This window comes from Hyaena hyaena, unplaced genomic scaffold (assembly GCF_003009895.1).
Source record: "Hyaena hyaena isolate Hyena2069 unplaced genomic scaffold, ASM300989v1 scaffold_332, whole genome shotgun sequence".
NCBI classification, from domain to species: Eukaryota; Metazoa; Chordata; class Mammalia; order Carnivora; family Hyaenidae; genus Hyaena; species Hyaena hyaena.
The window spans coordinates 1,640,055-1,662,130 of NW_024080964.1; the positions used below are offsets into that span (position 1 = coordinate 1,640,055).

Genomic DNA, 22,076 nt, shown 5'->3' on the forward strand with positions numbered 1-22,076 from the left:
AGTTTACCTGTGAAAGAACTACTGTTGTTTCAGCCCATGTAAATTTGAGGCGCACAACGACCTTATTTATCTTTAATATTCTCAGCAGCTCAGAAAAGAGTAGACAAAGGTTTCTGCCTCATGTACAGGCTGTAGAAGCGGTATGTGGAACCTGAAATTGTATACAGAATTCTTATGTGCATTCTTATGGGGAGAAGCTTGATGGCTTTCATGAGTTTCTCCAACAGGTGAAGATCCTAAAAAAATGTTAAGATCTGTTGGTTAGAGCTAATGCTCCAAAATGTTGTGAGGAAGCTCACTTAAACCATCATGCTGTGTTTCTGTATGTGAAAATAGAAGCCTTAGCAAATCCTTGGCTCTTGAGATTTCCTTTTTTTAAAACGTTTTATTGGGACGCCTGGGCGGCTTAGTCGGTTAAGCGTCCGACTTTCGCTTGGGTCATGATCTCGCGGTTCGTGGGTTCGAGCCCCGCGTCGGGCTCTGTGCTGACTGCCAGCTCAGAGCCTGGAGCCTGGTTCAGTCTGTGACTCCCTCTCTCTCTGACCCTCCCCTGCTCACGCTGTCTCTCTCTCTCTCTCTCTCCTAGAAATAAATAAAAAATATTATTAAAAAAAAGATCCTGTTTAAAAAAATAATAAATAAATAAAACGTTTTATTTATTTGGGGAGGGGGGAAGGACAGAGAGAGAGGGAGACCCAGAATACGAAACAAGCTCTGCTGTCAGCACAGAGCTGGAAACGGGGCTAGAACCAACAAACTGAGATCATGACCTCACCTGAAGTCAGATGGTTAACTTAGCTGACAACCACCCAGTCACCTCTTTCTTGAGGATTTCTATTTCATCGTCTTTAGCTCTGTGAAAGAATACTAAAACACCCAGGTTCAAAGAGTACTATTTGAACTTTTAAGAAACCAGCAAGAAACTTCTACAAAGAAAAACAGTTTAACAATAACTAGGCCTTAGGGCACCTGGGTTGTCCAATAGGTTCAGCTTTTGACTTCAGCTCTGGTCATTATCTTGAATTTCATGAGTTCAAGCCCTGCCTTGGGCTCTGTGCTGACAGCTCAGAGCCTGGAGCCTGCTTTGGATTCTGTGTCTCCCCTTCTCTCTACCTCTCCTTCACCTTCTCACACTCTGTCTCTCAAAAATAAATATTAAAAAATGTTTATATAAAAAATATTAAAGAATAACCAAGTCTTTTCATATATTCTCCAAGATTAAGTTTCACATTGCCTGGGATGGTTGGTTTCCACCCACCCTGAACTTTGAAAAATTTCAAACATACAGAAAACATTGAAAGAAAAAAATATTACCATTCATATAGTAGGCATGTGGATTCAATAACTGACATTTTGCCACAATTACTTTGTTCTCTATATGTACTTTAAAAAATTTTTAATGTTTATTTATTTTTGAGAGAGAGACAGTGTATGAGCAGGGGAGGGGCAGAGAGAGAGGGAGACACAGAATCAGAAGCAGGCTCCAGGCTCCTAACTGCCAGCACAGAGCCCGATGCAGGGCCCAAACCCTCAAACTGCGAGATCGTGACCAGAGCTAAAGTCAGATGCTCACTGACTGTGCCACCTAGGCGCCCCTCTATAGGTACTTTTTAATCTAAAACGTTTGCAGTAAGTTGCATTTGTTACTTTTCACTCCTAAGTATTTAAAGGCTAAGGACTGTCCTAATAACCACAAAGCCATTATTATATCTAAGGAAATTAGCAAAATTACATCATCAAATATCTATTACATATTCAGATTTCCTTAATTGTCTCACAGTTGCTTTTTGTAGCTGACATTAAAAAAATTTATTCTTTTATTCTTTAGAGAGAACAGGAGCTAGGGAGAAGGGCAGGCCTGTGGAGAGAGGGAGAGAGAGAGAAAGGAAAGAAGGAAGAAAAGAAAAGAATGAATCTCAAGCAGGTTCTGCACTCAGTACAGAGTCCCGATGAGGGGCTCAGTCCTACAACCCTGGGATCTGGACCTGAGCCGAAATCAAGAGTCAGACTCTCAACGAGGTGAGCTACCCAGGTGCCTCTGTATCTGATATTTTGGTATTTTTTCCCCATCCAGGATCCACTTGAGGTTTTTTGTACTTTGTACTTTCATTTAGTCAAGAACATAGGAAAGTTTCTATAAAAGGAGGTTTCACATACAGTTTATGCATGTTAACTAGTTGGTATTAGGGGTTAAGGGGAGAGGTGCCTGGGTGGCTCAGTCAGTTAAACCTCCGACTTCGGCTAAGGTGATGATCTCACGGTTTGTGGGTTTAAGCACCGTGTCGGGCTCTGTGCTGACAGCTAGCTCAGAGCCTGGAGCCTGTTTCAGATTCTGTGTCTCCCTCTCTCTCTGACCCTCCCCTGTTCATGCTCGCTGTCTCTCTCTCTCTCTCTCTCTCTCTCTCTCTCAGAAATAAATAAAATATTTAAAAAAAATTTTTTTTAAAGGGTTGAGGGGAATGGTGATAGTACATTTCTTTTGGCTTCTCCTTTCCTTAAGAAGCTCAAAGATATTACCCAGTTCTGATATTTTTCAGGTATTTCCTGTTAATTTAGATCTATTAACATCATTTGTAACAATGAGGAAGGCCAGTAAAATTTGGAAAGGGATTCATGCTTGTTTTTACTTGAATGTTATTTTTTAATGTCTTTGGAGGAGTATTCTTATGTCTGTGTTTGTGTTTTTCCTACATAGAAAGAATTTTTTCTTGTATTGGATGAATAGGCTTATAAATTGCCATAAATTGTGTGTTGTGTTCTTTTTTTGTGAAACTTGGATATAATGGCCTCAGCTGGAAGTTAGCATTGATAAGAGGCCATAAGGCAAGCTGAGGGCCAAGCACAAGTGAGCACAACCCCCTCCCCCATAAGTGTGATACCCCTCAGGCACTCTTGACTGCCCAGGAACAAATGGTTAACTGATAGAAATCAAAGTCATACAGGACATGGGTTTCCATCAGTTTACACATATCTTGGTACAGTTACAAAAAGGGATATTTTATCAATAGCCTAAAGTCCAAGAACTCTCTACTGTCTTAATGTTAATGCTTTGCTAGAGGGAAAAGCAACCTTAGTTTGACAATAGCTAGGCCTCCATGGATTTTGTGAGTCTTTAGCATACGAAAATTAAATCGGAAGCATCCCCTGGACTTTACTTCCCCCATCTCCCAAGATATGTAACCAGTCACTCTCACAACCCCAGTGTAGCTCTTTTTCTGCCCACAGGTCCTGTCCCCGTGCTTTAATAAAATCACCTTTGTGCACTAAAGTTGTCTTCAAGAATTCTTTCTTGGCCATCAGCTCTGACCCCCCAGAATTACCCCTAAACCTCGTCAGTATGGTTCAACAAAGTGTAGCCTGGCATTCAAGGTTCTCCACAATTTGGCTTTCAGCTCTCTCTGTGGGAGAAGTAAGTGAGAGGATTCATTTTCAGAAATACCAAATAAAAGTTGTCCTGTCTAGTTAACAATAGGTTTACAACTTACTGGAAATATGTATGAGTCCCCCCATCCACCCCCCCTCCCCACAATGGAGTCCCAAACCCTCAGTTCCGGTTCTTCTCTTCTCCATTTTGGGGGCTTATTTTTGCAGGCTTTGCAATGAGCCCAAGCCAAGGAACTGAAGTCTCTGTGCCTCACCTAAAGGAATGTACATTTGTTCCATTCAGATTACTTTTTACCTTACTTGGGCATAGGTGACATACATCCGGTAAGGCATGTGTGGTACTCAGCCAATGAGGAAAGAGGGGAGGGACTTCACACTGGGAGATAAATTGCCTGCTATAACTGTCCCAAGTGTGGCTGTCCATCTTGCTCTTGCAAGAACATTGATTAAGCCTTGCTTCACTGTGTCCCCCCAGTCTCCAGGTCTGTCCCTCCTTTGATTGGGTCATTGGGCATATTTCTCAGATTTGAGGTCTTGTCCCAGGATTCACTTCTACCCACAGGGCCCAGGTCCTCCTGTGACAGTGAAGATATCTCCCACCCCAGTTTGTGTGGCCTTTCCAAGGAAGGGCTCCTGGCCCCTCTGGGATCTGTGGAGCTCAGGATTTTTTGCCTTTGGAAACAGAAGAAGTGACCCTGGGGAAAGGGTAAAAGGCACTGTGGTGACCAGGTAAGTCTGTGCACAGACCAAGGTAGGAAAATTGGACTTTAAGTATTGTCCAGGGGGTGGGAAATCCTCAGAGGCTGAGTGTGTGTGACTGACACCTATTCTAGATATGAAGGGAATGTGGAGTCTAGATTCATAGTTCAGTTCTCCCACAAAGAGAATGGGTGGAGACAGACAAGGTTAGTTCTGGAGAGTACAGGAAACCTCCATTAATGGGGGTTCAGTGCCCCAGAGAAACTCAGGAGCAGGAACTAACCTGGTTAGGATGGGGAACAAAAATTCTAGGCCTAAGGGGAAGGGAAGAGAAACCCAGAAAGAGGCAGGGTCTCTTCATATTCTTTCAGAGAGTCCACTGGGACTGGGAGGACTGGGAGGACACAGGGAATAAGGACAAACATAAAATGATCAAATTCTGCTGTTTGTTTGGACTAAAGACCCAATTAGTGAGCCATCTGTTTTTTGGTTCAGTGGAGCATTGTGTCGATCAGGTCCTAGTTATTTATACGAATGACAGAAGTTCTAGTACAGTGGAGGAAAGGGATTATGCTGAGACTGAGGAAACATGGGATCTTCTTTGGTCTCCAGGGACTCTCCCCTGGAATGCCTTTTAACCCATTTGAACGAATTCATATTGCAAGATTTAAAAAAACAACTAATCTTCTTTTGTAATACTGGCCTCAATACACAGGAGATGAGAAAAAAAAATAGGCCTATTAATGAGACACTAATGATTGTCTAAAAAGGCTTCCTCCAAATAAACTCAGGTTGCTGGTGAAGATGTAGGTGGGGTCTTCTCCCCTATTCATTTCCTGGGTTAATAACTGTGATCATTGGAGCCAGTTGTCTGTGTTAGTCTACCTCAGGAGGGAGACTTTAAGGAAAAATCCCAAGAGCTGCCGAAAAGCCTTGCCTTCCTATTGTTTTAGGGAAATTCCCTGCCACCTCCAGGCTGACACAGACTCCGTATTTCCACTTTGGTAAAAAAAAAAAATGACCCAAACAAACATGGCACCTACTCCTCTGTCCAAGCTGACAGTATTTAGAACTGGAAATCATTCTTTACCTTCTGTTAGCACCTGTCCTCTTCTGCCTTCCCCTCCTTCTGATTCTGCCCCACCTAATGGTGAGGCCTGCATGACTGATTCTGTACACTCCTTGGTGTCTTGGGATCATTGGCTCCTCCTCATCCTCAATGTCAAGGACTGAAGAACACCCACTTGAACCACCCACTTCAGATTCCCTCACTAGTGTCCTAGGTAAAAACTGACAGTGGGGAACAAGTGATTGGCTTTTAAGTGGATGCAGGTGAAAAATATTCAGTGTTTAAACTAATTTATGTTTGTTGGTTTAATTGAGCTAGACATGTATGTAGAGTTATCAGCATTAAAAATGAAACTTCTTCTTTTCTTCCGGCCAGGGTGGTCAGCCAGCTGAATAAAAGTTTGAGGTGAAAGAATTCACCTGAGGCAGAACAAAGGAGATGGAAGTTTATTATTGAATACACTGCAAGGGAGAGGAGAGGCTGTCTGCGTGGAGGCAGTGGGAGAGGGCAGCTTTTCAGGAGGGAAAGTGAGGAGGTTTGGTGACATGGAATTTCCCCCTTTTTGGTAACTGCCTGTCCCAACCTAGATCCTGATTAGGACAATAATGACCCTGGCGATAGGGTTAAGATGCAGGATTTAAGAGAGCTTAATCAAAGGCATCAGAAAATCATCAGCTTCAAGATAAAAGAATGTTGGCAAGGCTTTTGAGAAACAGCGAGAGAAGGAGGAAACCCCCACTGCTTTCTTACAGAGGCTTAGAGGTCAAATGAAGAAATATTCAGGCCTAGATACAGAGGACCTGATGGGGCAGGGTCTCCTGAAGGTTAATTTTGTCACAGATATTGCCAAAAAGTTACAGAAGAAGGATGGATGAAATGAGAAGCAGAAGAACTGCTCAGGGAGGCACAAAAGATATTTGTAAAGAGGGATGAGGAGAGACAAAAACAGAAAGTGAAGATTATGGTAACTATGGTGGAGATGATTGAAATGAAAGCGGGAAATGATTAGGAAAACAAAGGCAGGAGAAAATGTAGCTTGAATAAGTCTTACAGGTTGTAGTCCACTGCTGGACACCTGAAACATGTAGAGCATGATCTTCCTCAAAGAAGGCTGCCTTGATAGTTTAGTTTTATCACCTAGGTTTACTGAAGGTCAAGTAAGCTAGTGTTATCTCTGTTGCAATTTGTTAGCAAAAAGAGAACTTAAAATGGTGGCTAATTCTATCTCAAGTTTTCCTGGGTGGGTCATTGTTAAGATAGTTTTCAAAGTCTTTGATAGCCTGAAACTACAACCTTAGCTTGCACAATAAATGGGATTAAATTCATTGGATATTTAATGAGATAAAATGTTAAAAGCATTGATTACTAAACATAGGTTTGTGCTTTTAGCTTCTTCTTGTAGAGAAACTAAGGCTATTTGGGTCTGTTGGTAAACATTCTTTGTGCTTGATAGATTCATAAAATTGCCATCTAAAGAATTCTGATGTAATAGTTCACAATTGATAACTACTTAGTTTTCACTGGAGACTAAGGTTTCTAAGAGTTAAAATTCTGCTAAATGTAGGTAAGACTGATTGAAATAAGGAAAGCAACTTTGTATGTAAAAGTAGATATATATAAAAAAGAAAAAAATGTAAACACATTTTTGTTGAAGGTTAAAGAAAATAATATACTCCTAAATGATACTGGTTGGAGAGGAATGGCTTGGGACAAAATCTAAATACAAAAGAAAGTTGTAGAAAGTTCGTGAAGGGAAATCTTTGGAAAGGTATATTGTGTGATCACGATGGACTAAGGTTAAAATAAATGGATTTTAAAAGTATATTGGTAGAGGCGCCTGGGTGGCTCAGTCGGTTAAGCGTCCGACTTCGGCTCAGGTCGTAATCTCACGGTTCGTGGGTTCAAGCCCCACATTGGGCTCTGTGCTGACAGCTAGCTCAGAGCCTGGAGCCTGCCTCAGATTCTGTGTCTCCCTCTCTCTCTGACCCTCCCCAGCTCACGCTGTCTCTCTCTCTCAGAAATAAATAAAAAACATTAAAAAAAAATTCTTTTCATTTATTTCTAGGACAGAGAGAGAGAGACAGCGTGAGCAGGGGAGGGTCAGAGAGAGGGAGTCACAGACCGAAACAGGCTTCAGGCTCTGAGCTGGCAGTCAGCGCAGAGCCCGACGCGGGGCCCGAACCCACGAACCGCGAGATCATGACCTAAGCGAAAGTCGGACGCTTAACCGACTGAGCCACCTAGGCGCCCCTAAAAAAATTTTTAATGTATACTTTTAGAAAGTATACTTTAAAGTATACTTTTAAGGTAGAAAATTAAAATTCTGCTTTATCCTCTATTAAAAAGACATTTTCTTAGATTGTTGGTCTGTTTTTGATGAAGAGAAAAAAGGTAAAGGTGTTTTTTCTTCTTTGCTCAAAAAGATGTAAAGAACTATGATTTTACCAAAAGGGCAGGACAGCGCGCCCTTTTGAGCTGTTTTGCTAAAGCCTTGGTTAAAATTGCCCCTCCTTTGATCCAAAGGCTGGGGAGATGGCTGGCTGCCAGCCTCCAAATGCTCCACATTTAAAGGAATGGATGCCTGTAGAGGCATGTGAGGGATGGATGACTATGATATATGAAGGGCTTTTACTGGGACACATGGGAACCATTTTCCTACACTTAGCCCAGTATATGCTGACTTGTACTTGTTGCCCCACTTTATTCAGACCTTCCCCATAATGTAACAGGTGGGTTTCCCCTCCAAGAAGCTAGAGTGCTGGAAAGAAACACAGGGAGGCACTACCATGATAAGATTACAAGTAATTTCTTCATTTCGAGATTTGAGACAAGCAAAAGAATTGGTAAATTTTCTGATGATCCAGGTAAGCATATAGAGGTTTTTCAGAATGTTAGGTATGTTTTTGAGTTGACTTGGAAAGATATAATGCTTTTGTTGAATCAGACTCTGAATGAGACAGAGAAGCGTAGTGTTCTGGTCACAACGGAGAGATAATGGGGATGAACAACTTCTTAATTACGGGACTGGAGGTCCTGTAGGGAACTCCCCGTTTCCTACTTGACTTCAGGCAGTTCTGCCCCAATATCCTAATTGGGACTGTGATAATCTCATTGGGGAATGGTATCATTGCCACCTCCAAGCTTGTGTTTTGGAGAAATTAAGGAGGTCTAGAGTTAAACCCTTAAATGATGATAAATTAGCCCCTGTTTTACAGACACAGAACTTGTGATCTTGTTCTGTGTCACTAGAAAGCCTGGTGGTCTTCCCCAATACCCCCTGAAGCTAATACCATTCTAAAAGACAGATTTGTCACTCTATGAACAGCAGATACTCGAATGAAGCTCCAAAAGTTGTCTCTTGGCCTGGAAGGAATCCTGGAGGAGCTCTTATGAGCTACCAATTAGGTATATTACATGGTATATTACTATGTCAGACCAGACTTCCCGAGGTCCTGGCACCAAGTGCTGTTTATGTGGCTGTTCAGGGCACTGGAAACGAGAATGTCCTCAGAGGGAACAAATGAAGTAGAAACCCCATAAGCCATGCACTTTGTGTGGAGACAGTCAGTGGAAAATCAGAATGCCCTTAGGGACCTCAACGTGTGAGGGTTCAGATAACCAGTGTCCCTGAAAGGAATGAATGGGGCCTGAGGCTCTTCATCGTGGCTCCCTGGAACCATCTGTCCACTGGAAACCCAGAGCCTTGGGTAAGTCCTGAAATAGAAGGAAATCTGGTTGATTCCCACTCCTGGCCAACCATCCAAATTCAGTGTAACAAACAATTCAAGAAAACTTAACGACTTAAGTTTTCTCTCAGCCCCTGGGGTGTATATTCGGAGACTTTTTTTCCCCACATTTTTTGATAATGCCAGAGAGCCTCACTCACTTGCTAGAAAGAGACATTATGACTGAATTAGGGACTGTAGTGCTACTAGCTCCAGGAGGGATAAACGATTACCTAAACATGTAGTATCTATCGATAATCGGTCTTCCCTTTGAGGTAAAATTAAATATGCCTCATGGAGTTGTTCCTATTGAAACTGATGGCCAAAGAAAGATTTGAGGATTGAGATCCAAAAAGCAGTTCAAATATTTAGTTATTCTAAGCAACAATATCACAAGATCCGAATAACTATGGAAGAGGGAGGAAAAGCTATAGTTAAATTAAAAAAAAAAAAAAAAGACCAGACAGATTAGGGAGTTTGTGGATGGCTACGGTTGTGTCTTTACTTTCCATGGTGTGACCGCCTCCCTAGGAGACATTGCATTTGGAATATTAATGCTTGTTGGTCTAATATTCTCTTTGTATGTCATTTGTAGAAGCTTTGCATATGCTAGAAAAATAATAAAATTTTGCTAGCCCAGATGTTCCAAATACCCTCCCATTATTTTGGACCTCAGGATTGAGCTCTGAACTTGCCCTGACTGCTCTACTCCTGTCATTGCCTCCTTGCAGCAGGAAGTAGTTGTCATCCAAGTTCCTAATAGCAGTTAGGAGTCAGCTGTTCAAAGAAGGGAATATGATAGAAAAAGATGGGATTCACTAGACAGAGACAGAAAGGTTAGGACCCGAGGTCCCTGGGTGGAAAACAAAAACAAAAAGTATTTTAGAACAATGCTGGGAGCTGGTGACCACAGCAGACCCCCTCAGGTGTAAGATTGCTTTCAAAAAACAAATGTCTCTGCCTTGTGCCCAAATTAACCTATAAATGAAATTGGAATCAATTTAGAAGAGAAGAGGAGGGATTGTGAGAAGTAAGCGAGATGATTCATTTTCAGAAATACCACTTAAAAGCTGTGCTTTCTAGTTAACAACACCGCACCCATGACAGTGGAGTCCTAAACTCTTAGATACTTCACTTACTGGTTCTTCCCACCCACCCCCCCTCCCATTTTGTGGGCTTATATTTTCGGGCTTTGCATGAGCACTCGCCAAAGAACTGAAGTCTCTGTGCCTCACCTAAAGTGATGTACGTTTATTTCAGACTACTTTTTGCCTTACATGGGCATCGGGCAACATCTGGGTAAGGCTGTAACCTCTGTAGTACTCAGCCAATGAGGAATTGGGGAAGGGACTTCACACTAAGATAAATTGCCTGCTGTAAGTGCCCTCAGACACCCTCTCTTGCAAGAACATTGATTAAAGCCTTGCCTCAACTTCCTCTAGTCTCGGCATCCCTCCTTTGGTTGGGTCAGTGGGCATATTTCTCACACTGTAAGCTCTTATTCTTTGTTTACCTAATCCTCCTTCCAAAGTGAACTGTTTGCTTTATTCACTGTCTCTTACTCAACCTTTTTTGTTCATTTACATAATCATGTCTTTTGTTCTCCTTAGGAATGCTCCTCTGCCCATTGTTTCCTTGTCAGATCCTTCCTGTACTTTGGGGCCCAGCTCACATCCCTCACAAGTTGAAGTTGTTTTCTCCCTTTGACTACCCATGGCTCTTTATCTGTACTTCTCGTAGAGCACTTTCTTCCTTCTATTTTGAATCACACGTATTTATCATTTCTTTGAGACTGTACATAAATTTGTATTATCTTTATATCCTCCATATTATTGATCAGCTAGTTGGTGCTCAGTAAGTAGCTGTCAACTGCATAATTAAATGTTCTGTAGTAAATATCTTTTACTTTCCTAGTAATGGATCAGTTGATCCAATCAGATTAATCCATAGCTAATGCTAGTGTTTGGCTCACCATAGAATCAACTTTCCGCAGTTACAGTTTTATATGTAAATGTGACCATGGATAAATTTAAATTTCCTACAGGAAATGCTCTGTGCTTTCTTTTTAACTTTTCTTTTTTTTTTTTAACTGTCATTTTCTGGGTAATTTATTTACAATATAGTTCTAGAAAGTTTTCCATCTGCATTGGACTAGACATGTTGGCATATCCTGAACCATTTCCCAGGATCCTTAAAAAAACTAAGGAAGGCTGGGATAGAAGTTCTACTGAGAAGCACTGCCCCTTGGGAGAGAACTCTTCCCCTGAGAATCCTGAACCTTAGCCTCATAGTGGGATTAACAAGAAACTCTCTTTGTGGGAGTCGTATACTGAGAGCTATACTGCACGTTGAGTCCAGGGGAACGTCAAATGAGCTTTGGAGGGAGATGATGAGGAAAAGTTCACTAATGCTGTGGAGAACTTTATGGGTTGGTCTAGGAAAGCTTGACTCATCTTGTTCGTTCCAGTATATTCAGTATATCCTGTAAGTAGGACTGTTTCATCAAAGAAAGAGAACATGAATGTTTAGCCCCTTTTGGAAAGGACCAGCAGAAAAACTACAATTATTACTTATCTTTATTCTTTTCAATAAATCTCCTTCATTCCTTTTTGGGTTTAGCTTTTTCCTGGAGAGGGCTACAAATTCTTGAGGCTAAGCATTATTGTTAGTTAAATGACCATCTCTACATAGTAGAGTACATATTTGAGATTAACTGGAGGTGTTTAGCTCCCTCATCTACAGAGTTGCGGTGAATGCATTTTAGTGGGGTATGAACAGGAGCAGAAGCCTGCAGGAAGGAGCTGCTCAGACATTTCCAGAGAAGGAATGACAGAACACTTAAAACTCCCTTGACTTCTTTAATAAGAGCACTTCAGGGAATCCCAATTCCCCAGAGACACTTCCTGGTCAAGACGCTAGCAGACCGTGTGGCATGACAGGTTGCTTTTTCCACCTCAGGCTTTTCCTCTGCCTCCTGTGAGAGTTGCGGAACAAGCCTGCTTCTATCTGGTAATCTCTGGGAGCTCAGTGTTGTTTTATTGTCTATAGTGTTTTCTTTCTGCCTTGTTTTGTAGACTGGTCAAACGAATGGATTTTACAGAGGCTTACTCTTACACGTGCTCCACGGTTGGACTTGCTGCCAGGGAAGGCAATGTTAAAGTCTTAAGAAAACTGCTCAGAAAGGGACATAGCGTTGATGTTGCTGATAACAGGGGATGGATGCCAATTCATGAAGCAGCTTATCACAACTCCGTAGAATGTTTACGGATGTTAATTAATGCAGGTAAAGTACATTCAAGGTATGGGAGCTGGACCTACAAGCTGGATTAATAAAACATAAAAAAAGGTAATATATGACTTAATAACCACAGTATTTGTTTTCCTCTTCCATGGCCATAAAAGACTTGCCTGTGCATTATTAAGAATGGTGAGATTGCCACCGTTGCCTGTATGGTGTTCCAGCCGGACATCTATAAATGTTGTCCCTTCTGTGTAACTTGCTGTGCCTGGCCCATTTTTATTATTTGAGCTAGATGATATGGCAAAAGTAGTCTGCTCTTTTGAGGATTTGGTAGTTACTCATGTTTATTCCTTCTTCCTTTTCCAAACAGAAGGAGTAATGTTATTGAAATTGAGGGTGTGAGTGCTTTGTTTGAGTTAGTCTTTTTTTTTTTTTTTAATATTTTTCAGTTTCCTTAATGGAATCTTTACAATTACTTTAACTTTTTTTTCTTTGCTGAGTTTACACTAGAGAACAGGATAGACGAGGTCCCTGCCTTTATGATACTTATAATCCTATCAGAGGAGACAGATAATTTCAAAACATAAAAAAGTGTTGTAGATAGAATAAAACAGGATAATGGAACAGAGAGTAACTATGTGCTACTGCACATCTCTTTCCAAATCTATTTAGTTGACTTTATGCTTGTAACCTGAGATCAGCCAAGTGGGAATATTTACACGGCAGAAATCAACCAGTGCTATAAACCAAAGCTGTAAACTTTTTTTTTTTCACCTGAGAGCCAGTGACACATTTGCCAACTCACTACTGAGAGGACTCAGTAAGAGACTACATGAGAGATTCTGATAGGAGATGGTGGTAGGGTGGGGGGATAATGGTAATTGAGCACAGCTTTGTAACAGTCATTATACTGGATGCTTGATTTACTTTTTTTTCCCTAAGTCTATTTATTGTGAGAGAGACAGTGCAAGTTGGGGAGGGGCAGAAAGAGGGAGAGAGAGAGAGAATCCCCAGCAGTCTCTGCACTGACACTGCAGATCCCCATGCAGAGCTTGAACCCACAAAGCTGAGAGATCACAACCTGAGCCAAAAGCAAGAGTCAGCTGCTTAACTGACTGAGCCATCCAGGAACCTGTACATTATTTACTACATATAGAACCACTCTTTTTTTTTTTTAAGTGTATTTATTTGTTTTGAGAGAGAGGGAATGTGAGTGGGGGAGGGGCAAAGAGAGGGAGAGAGAGAATCCTAAGCAGGCTCCATGATGTCAGTGCAGAGTCTAACATGGGGCTCAGTCTCATGAAATGTGGAATCATGACTTGAGCTGAAATTAAGACTCCAGTGCTTAAGTGACTGAGCCACCCAGGCAGCCCCTTTCTCTCCTTTTTCCCCTTCCCATATATATGCTCATCTGTTTTGTTCTTCAAATCCATATATGAGTGAAATCATATGGTATTTGTCTTGCTTTGACTGATTTATTTTACTTAGCATTATATACTCTAGCTACATCCACTTCATTGCAAATGGCAAGATTTCATTCTTTTTTTTTTTTTAATGTTTTTATTTCTGAGTGAGAGAGAGAGAGAGTGAGCGTGAGCATGGGAGGGTCAGAGAGAGAGAGGTACAGAATCTGAAACAGGCTCCAGGCTCTGAGCTTGCTGTCAGCACAGAGCCTGACGTAGGGCTGGAACCCACTAACCGTAAGATCATGACCTGAGCCAAAGCCGGACACTTAACCGACTGAGCCACCCAGGTGCCCCAAGATTTCATTCTTTTTGATGGCTGAGTAATTTTCCAGTGTGTGTGTATACACATATACATATATACCTTCATTTTTAATGACTGTTCAGTTTTAGGCTTGATGTTTTTGAAGGGTAAGATAGCCACACACAGCGATGGGACTAGTTGATACAACTGGTCAAATAAAATTATCTCACTGTATTTTTATTAGAGTTCACTATTATGAAATAAACTTTAGATAAATCTAGTTTACCAGAATTAGGAAGCAGCCATATGACTTATTTTAGGAGGTTGTAACATTTTTGGTTGCTATCTTCCATGAATTTGATTTTTCTCTATAGTTGGAACTAATGTCCAAAATTCTATCAGATTTTGTTATTTGATTCACTAACTAAAAAGACTAAAATGGGACAGAAAGGCTATAAGTCACTTTATTTATTTATTTATTTATTTATTTTTTAAAAATGTTTTATTTATTTCTGAGGGAGAGAGAGAGAGAGACAGCATGAGCAGGGGAAGATCTGAGAGAGAGGGAGACACAGAATCTGAAGTAGGCTCCAGGCTCTGAACGAGCTGTCAGCACAGAGCCCAACGCGGGGCTCAAACCCACGAACCGTGATATTGTGACTTGAGCCGAAGTCAGACGCTTAACCGAATGAGCCACCCATTCGCCCCTATAGGTCTCTTTAAATAAAAAATATTTCATAAGGGGCACTTTGGTGGGTGGCTGAGTCTGTTAAACGTCTTACTTGCTCTGGTCATGATCTCGCCATCCCTGAGTTCCAGCCCTGTGTTGGGCTCTGTGCTGACAGCTGGGAGCCTGCTTTGCGTTCTATGCCTCACTCTCTCTCTTTCTCTCTCTGCCCCTCCCCCGTTCACACTCTGTCTCTTTCTCTGTCTCTCTCTCTCTCTGTCTTTCTTTCTCTCTCTCTCAATATTTTATGTGTTCTTATGGTCCATCTCTCCTTTTGTAAATTAACTAAAGTCCATACTTTATTCAGATCCTCTGCCTTTTAAAACAGATTACAATGTAAACTTATCTGGAAGAGTCAAGTTCAGGAACATTGACCAGTGAGGAATGGTAGGTGACTACTTTGTAAAAGGTCTAGATAGCATAGAGCTAAGGGTGATGAAGAGGAATAAGTGTTTTTAGTCTTGAGAAGTGAAGTGAGGTCTCTTCTGCTTATTGGTGACAGTGGCATCTTTATATCTGTACCAGTTAACTAGTATTATGGGTTAATCTTAAAAGTTTCCAAAACAAGTTTGACATTTTTGTTTTTCTTTATACTTGGCTATACCTGTCTTTTATTTAATTCATAATTCTCCTGTCCTTTATAGCTCCTCTGGTATACATAAAAGTATCTTTTATTATATAAATTCTATCTCCTTGAACTTCATCTAATATTAGTAAACTGTCAGAGATTCTTAAAATGTACCTTTTATGGACACCTAGGTCACTCAGTTGGTTAAGGGACCACTGACTCTTAATTTGTGCTCCGGTCATGATTTCATGGTTCATAAGATTGAGCCCTGTGTGGAGTTCTGTGCTGGCAGCATGGAGCCTAAATAAACTTAAAAAAAAAAACAAAAAAACAAAAACCATACCTTTTATTAGTGTAGTAAAGTATGAAAGTACTCAAGTCTACACAAAAAGAATGGAAGCATCTTAGATACTTAGAAAGGTTTTATTTTACTGTCTCTACAGTTTGGATCCAGAATCTAGCCTAAAAATTAGAGTTGGTCTTCTCATTCAAGTGGGAGAAGAGCATTCAAATGCAATATGGATTAATTAGAAATTTAATGTGCATATGTATTTTTTGCACTTTAACTTTCTGTGTAAAGTGTTACTACAGATAACAAGTTTGCTTGTCTTCTTTCCTTTTCGGAAGTTCAGTTAACAGATGGTGAGATTTCATGAATCTTTACATCTTGGAGGACAAAAATGATCTTCAGTGGAAATTAATCATGCCATTCAGTATTAAACCATTTACTGACTTAAGGTCACTTAAAAATCTTATAATTAATTGTAGCATATCACCAACAAATATTTTTATTTGGCAAATATGAGGTGATTCATAGTACTTTTTATTAGTTAAAATATTGGACGCGGTCATATTGGGCATGATAATAGATGCTGAAGGTCATTAGATAAATAGGCACCATCGCATAATGATTAAGAGCTGTGTTCAGATGGACCTGGGTTTGGCTGAGTTCACCACTTAGGACAGGTCTTCTAAACCTGTTGTTCTTCAGTTTGTCTGTCTGTAAGATTAGAAACATTCCATTATTCCAGCTCAGGCCAGAAACTGGGCCATCTTTAATTACTTCCTCTTTCTTATATCCCTCACCCAGTCAGCAAATGTGTGTGTGTGAGTTGAGTGTGTGTGTGTGTATACGTAAATTCACATCACTTCTCACCACCTAACAACCACTAAGACCTTGGGCTGAATCACATATCTCTTTGCCTGGACTGCTCTAAAAGCATCCTAACCTCGATTTCTGCTCTTACTTCTTCCTCATCCTACTATAATCTATCTAGTTTTAGTGTATCAAAGGGATCCTTTTACAGTAGGTCAGACTAATGGCTCTCTCTTCTGTTCAGAATTTTGCAATAGCTCCCTATTTTGTTCTGAGTAAAAGAACTTTTGCATGGTATTTAATAGTATATATGTAATATATTTAATCATTCTCCTGTTGATGGGCTCTTATAACTGGTGCTTCAGTTAACCTCCTTATATTGTAACTTCGTGCACATAGGTGTATACTTCTACAGAATGGAGTTTTAAAAGTGAAAGTGCTGGTGCAAGAAATATACAAAGTTAAAATATTGGTAGACACTGCTAAGTTAGCCATAGTATTAATCAGAACTTTTTCAGTAATGAATGAAAGAAATAATTCAAACTAGTTTGCACAAAGAACCGAAATATGTTATGATGAGCACCAGGTGTTGTATGTAAGTGTTGAATCACTGTACACCTGAAATGGATATGACGTATGTTAACTGGAATTTAAAGAAAAATTTTATTTTTATTTTTATTTTTTTTTAATTTTATTAAAAAATTAGTTTTACTTATTTCTAGGAGAGAGAAAGCGTGAGCAGGGGAGGGTCAGAGAGAGAGGGAGTCACAGACTGAAACAGGCTCCAGGCTCTGAGCAGGCAGGCAGCGCAGAGCCCGATGCGGGGCTCGAGCCCTCGAACCGTGAGATCATGACCCAAGCGAAAGTCAGATGCTTAACCGACTAAGCCACCCAGGCGCCCCTAAAGAAAAATTTTTAAAAACTTCAGAAAAAAGAAGGGACTTTGTGCTTATGTAAATGCTAAGTCTGAGTGATAGGACCCTTTAAGTGCTTCCATATGCTCCTATTCAAAACGATATAATCAGAACTCTGGGTCTCCTTTTAAGTCTGCATTTTTCTGTGTTCGTTTTACTCTCTTTGGAACTTCTGGGCAAACTTTGTCTTTAAAGAAGTCTATGTATTCTGGACATTAATCCTTTGCTGTTATATATATTTCAGTTATTTCATATATTTTCTCCTAGTCTTTTAATTTTTTATAGTGTCTAGTGTCTTTATAATGCCTTCAAACCTCTTCCTCTCCACTGACTTCTTCCCTTCATTCTATATGCACAATGAAGTCTTTTAAAAGGTAGTCTGAAAATTTTGCACATAGTGAAAATGTTTGTGGTGGAAATTATCTTATACCCAGCCTTTTCTTAGAATTGCTACATAAAGCGTAATGATTGTGCAAAGTACTTGGACTTTTTTAGCTACCTGAAATGGACATTCATCACTCTTTGTGATTGGCACATCTTAAATGTGTTTGGCTATCATTAAATTGTGGCTGAACTGTTGAGATAAGGTTCTGATCTTCATATTTAACCCACGTTAATGAGTATTTAACATCTACTTAAAACCATGTGGTTTTGCTTTCTTTCTTAAAACAAAATAAAAGTTTACCATTTCTCAAACAAGAAAGCAAGTTTACTATTTATAAGTAAAAGTACACTTTATGTTAGGAATCACAGGGTTGTGGTATCATTGCCAGAATGTTAAAGTCAACTCTTGTCATTGCTGCCCACATGTCATCTGGCTGGCATTGGTCCAGGTGACATGGCCCCAATCCTCAAGGTGCAGCCAAGAAAGAACTCACAAGTTGTCATCACAGAACCAAAGTGCCCATTACGGGTTTATCCATTATGAACTCCTTAATGCCTTTACATTTAAAATTTACATTTAAAACTGCTTTGCCCTCCAGTGAGAATTAAGTAGAAGTTAAGGCATTAAAAACAGTTTCATGAGCCGTTTTCCCAAGAATCCTTGTAAAGGAAAGGATGAGAACGAGGATGGTGGTTGATGGTCCAATACAAGATAGGTAAGGTCCCCTTGGTTCCTGCGTACCAATCAAGGAGGGCAGTTTATCATTAGAACTTCCAAAACGAGTTTGTATTGCGTCCTGAAAACTTTCTCAAAATGGTGTTTTGGAGACTTTCCTTAATTTGTAACAACTGTGACAGTACATAAATTTTGTAATTCTGTTGAATCCCTTGTAGGGTTTAGGCCAGCTGTTTTGTCCTGAGTGTGAGTAATTTGCCCAAAGAGTAACCCAAAATAGAACTGGTGGAGCCAGGATTGCAGCCTAAATCCTTTAACCACAAATCCACTAGAGTTTCCTGGTCCAGTGGTTTTAGAGATAAGTTATTCAAATGTATCTTTTTTTCCCTTATAGGTGAAATCTTTTAAGATCTCAACCTAGTAGTTAACTGACTTCACTATATTTCATCCTGCATGAGAAGGGCCGTTTCGTTTCTTTTCTTTTCTTTTCTTTTCTTTTCTTTTCTTTTCTTTTCTTTTCTTTTCTTTTCTTTTCTCTTTTCTTTCCTTTCCTTTCCTTTCCTTTCCTTTCCTTTCCTTTTTTCTTTTCTTTTCTTTTCTTTTCTTTTCTTTTCTTTTCTTTTCTTTTCTTTTCTTTTCTTTTCTTTTCTCTTTTCTTTCCTTTCCTTTCCTTTCCTTTCCTTTCCTTTCCTTTTCTCTTCTCTTCTCTTTTCTTTTCTTTTCTTTTCGATCTTCATAGGTAAAATTGGACAGGAGTATTTTTTCCCTTTCCTAAGATGGGTGTGTTTGCAAATAACGAACGATGCCCCTCAAAATATTCATGTGGGAATTAAGCTCCCTTCCTTGGAGGTGGGGGGAGCGTATCTACATAGATTGCTTAATTTATCTGATATTTACAATATTGCTCCTTTCTTATTTATTTATTCAATCATTTATATCTGCCTGGACTCATGTATATTTATTTTATACATTGGGTTATAATCCAATATGATATTTTATTTTGTTGATCAGGTTCTAGGTTTCATCATGGGGTGCCCTTTAAGATTGGCTCTTGTATTTCTTTGACCTGCCCCCATGTTTTGTTTTCTGAGCACTTGTTTACTTTCTGGACCTAGAAGATGCTCTCATTTTGTAAATTCTGTTTGCCATTTCCAGAATCAGCCATTTTCTTGGGAGGCCTGGTTCCTTTTACTGGAGAATGGTCTCAAAACTGAGATTTAGGCACTGAATGTGCTTGTTGCTACTGGTATGTCATTGCTTTTTAAGCCCTTTTAGCAGACAGCTAGGAAATATATTTATTATAACCCATGTGTATACACATACCTATAAGCATTACAGTATCCATCCATCTGTATTCTCTATTGAGGCTAAGTATGAGTTCATACTGATATCTGGATCCTAATCTAGTACCATTTGGTTCATTCTAGCCTTCCTCCTTTGCTTATTTGTAACCTCCATTTTCAATAGTGAGAGACCTGTCACTCTCTACCAATTATTTGTGGTTTTTTTGTTTTTGTTTTTTAAATATTTTTATTTATTTCTAGGAGAGAGAGAGACAGCGTGAGCAGGGAAGGGTCAGAGAGAGAGGGAGATACAGACTCTGAAACAGGCTCTAGGCTCTGAGCTGGTTGTCAGCACAGAGCCCGACGCGGGGCTCGAACCCATGAACCGTGAGATCATGACCTAAGTGAAAGTCGGACGCTTAACCGACTAAGCCACCCAGGCGCCCCAATTATTTGTTTGTTTATTTGATATTATTGTATATATATGGTGGTTTCAGAATTGTTAATCTTTTCCCTTATGATAAACAACTTTACCAACTAGACTACAGTGTGTATATACAGTTCCTTTTGTCTTTAGCCTTACAGTTTCTTGTCATAAAACCATTTTCTAAAGTGTCATCCATTTGTAATCCAATTAGATACTTTTGTCACAGTCTCCATTCTATCCTGAGATTCTGCCACTGCCTCCATCTGTTTGATTTTTTTTTTTAATTACATATATTAGGTAAGGGTTACTCTTTGTGTTATACAGTATTTTAAATGGCTAGGATTAAGCTTTATCTCTCTTCTTTCTCAGTGGAAGAGAACATCCTTCTTGCCAAAACAAAGTGTCTCAGGATATCTAATGCAAGACTGGTTTAGGTCAGCTACTTTTTAGCCATCATCTCTTAGTCTCTTTTTGCTTCTGTGGCTCCTGCTCCTCCTCTCCCTGATGGGCACCCTACTCTCTGCGTTTGTATCATGGCCATGTTGTTTTCCTTATTCTAACTTTAAGACCTCGTTTAGTGTATGCAGTAAGTCTAGTCTCCTCAGTACTTGCTTTCTTTATTCTTCTAACTTGTTATTCTTACCTGTCCTCCACTATATCTATCACTTTATCAAGTATAAAAGCAACCAACCAAATCACAACCAGCTCTTCTCACATTTTGATTACAATTATAATAAATTTATGAGTTATTTTGAAAAGAATGCACATCTTCATAATATTTTGATTTCCCATTTAGAAGCTGTGTCATTATGCAGTTGCCTGGGTGGCTCATTTGGTTAAGTGACTGACTTCGGCTCAGGTCATGATCTCGCAGTTGGTAGGTTCCAGCCCCACATGGGGTTCTGTGCTGACAGCTCAGAGCCTGGGGCCTGCTTCGGACTCTGTGTCTCCCTCTCTGTCTGCACCTCCCCAGCTCTCTGTCTCTCTTCCTCGCTTAAAAAAAAAAAAAAAAGGAATAAAAAACAGTAAAAAAAAAAAAAAATTAAGAAGCTATCTTTGTGGGGTACCTGAGTGGCTCAGTTGGTTAAGATTCTGACTCTTGATTTTGGCTCAGTCATGATTTCATGATTCATGGGATCAAGCCCCACATCACGCTCTGTGTTGGCAGCGTGGAGCCTGCTTGAGATTTCTCTCTGTATCCCTCCTACCCCTGCTTGCAGTCTCTCTCTCAAAATAAATAAACATTTTAAAAAATAGAAGCTGTCTGTTTATCTATATATATGTATGTGTTCCTAGTTTTTCTCATAACTTTATATGTAGTTTTGTGAATATCTGAATAAAGGTCAGTTTCTGACTAATCTGGGAAACACTTTGCGATAGGAACTTTAAAAGTATAACTGCTCTATTTTGCAGTTTAGTTGTGCATCTGTAAAGTTTGAGACTTTTAAACTTTTTTTTAACATTTAAAATTTATTTATTTAAAGTTTATTTTTGAGAGAGGGAGAAAGAGGCAGAGAGAAGGGGCAGAGGATCAGAAGCGGGCTCAATGCTGGCAGCAGAGAGTCTGATGAGGGGCCTAAACTCACAAATGTGAGATCTTGACCTGAGCTGAAACCCAAGAATCAGATGCTTAACCGACTGAACCACTCAGGTGCCCCAGAAGATCACTTTCTAAAGTCACTTCACATGACTTCAGTATTTCATTTTGCTTTGGAGTTACAAAAATTTTGATATAGCCATTATTTACATAATTTTACCAGAACCTTGAAATTTTCATAACAGATGAACCCCAGAAACCTTAATGTCGAAGTTGTATGTATGCCACTGTTTGATTTCTTTGGCGTACATTTTATTATTTTAGAAATATATTCTTCATTAGTTCACTATACTCAAAAGTTAGAAAAGGAGTATTTTAAACAACCTTCATGTTATTAGTTGAATACAAGAAAGTCATGTTTGGGTTGAGACTATTCCTCTCGATGAAACTTAGAAATTAAAAAAAAAATAAAATTGTAATATTTCAGTAAATCCTGCTTAAGTGAATCTTTGGTGCTATGTCCTCTTCAGATCTTGCTTTTCTGTGTTATTTTTCAACTCCTGCCACCGCCTTCCCTACCCACCCAAAATTTAGAGAATAGAAGATGAGTTTGTGAATAGAATTTGTGTGTTAGGAACA

The 22,076-nt window shown here is 39.8% G+C and overlaps 1 protein-coding gene across 4 annotated transcripts in view; it reads left to right on the forward strand.

Annotated features, from left to right (window-relative positions):
* ASB3 (ankyrin repeat and SOCS box containing 3) overlaps positions 1-22,076 on the forward strand; it is a 115,405-nt gene that overhangs the window by 25,355 nt on the left and 67,974 nt on the right. For 2 of the 4 annotated variants that reach the window (XM_039249194.1, XM_039249191.1), the window contains exon 2: positions 11,952-12,160. In XM_039249194.1, the coding sequence (XP_039105125.1) occupies positions 11,965-12,160 (196 nt within the window). In that variant the 5' untranslated portion in view covers positions 11,952-11,964. Of the gene's footprint in view, positions 1-3,631; positions 3,649-4,095; positions 4,114-11,951; positions 12,161-22,076 lie in introns of those variants that run through there. The other 2 variants (XM_039249192.1, XM_039249193.1) reach the window with 2 other exon arrangements.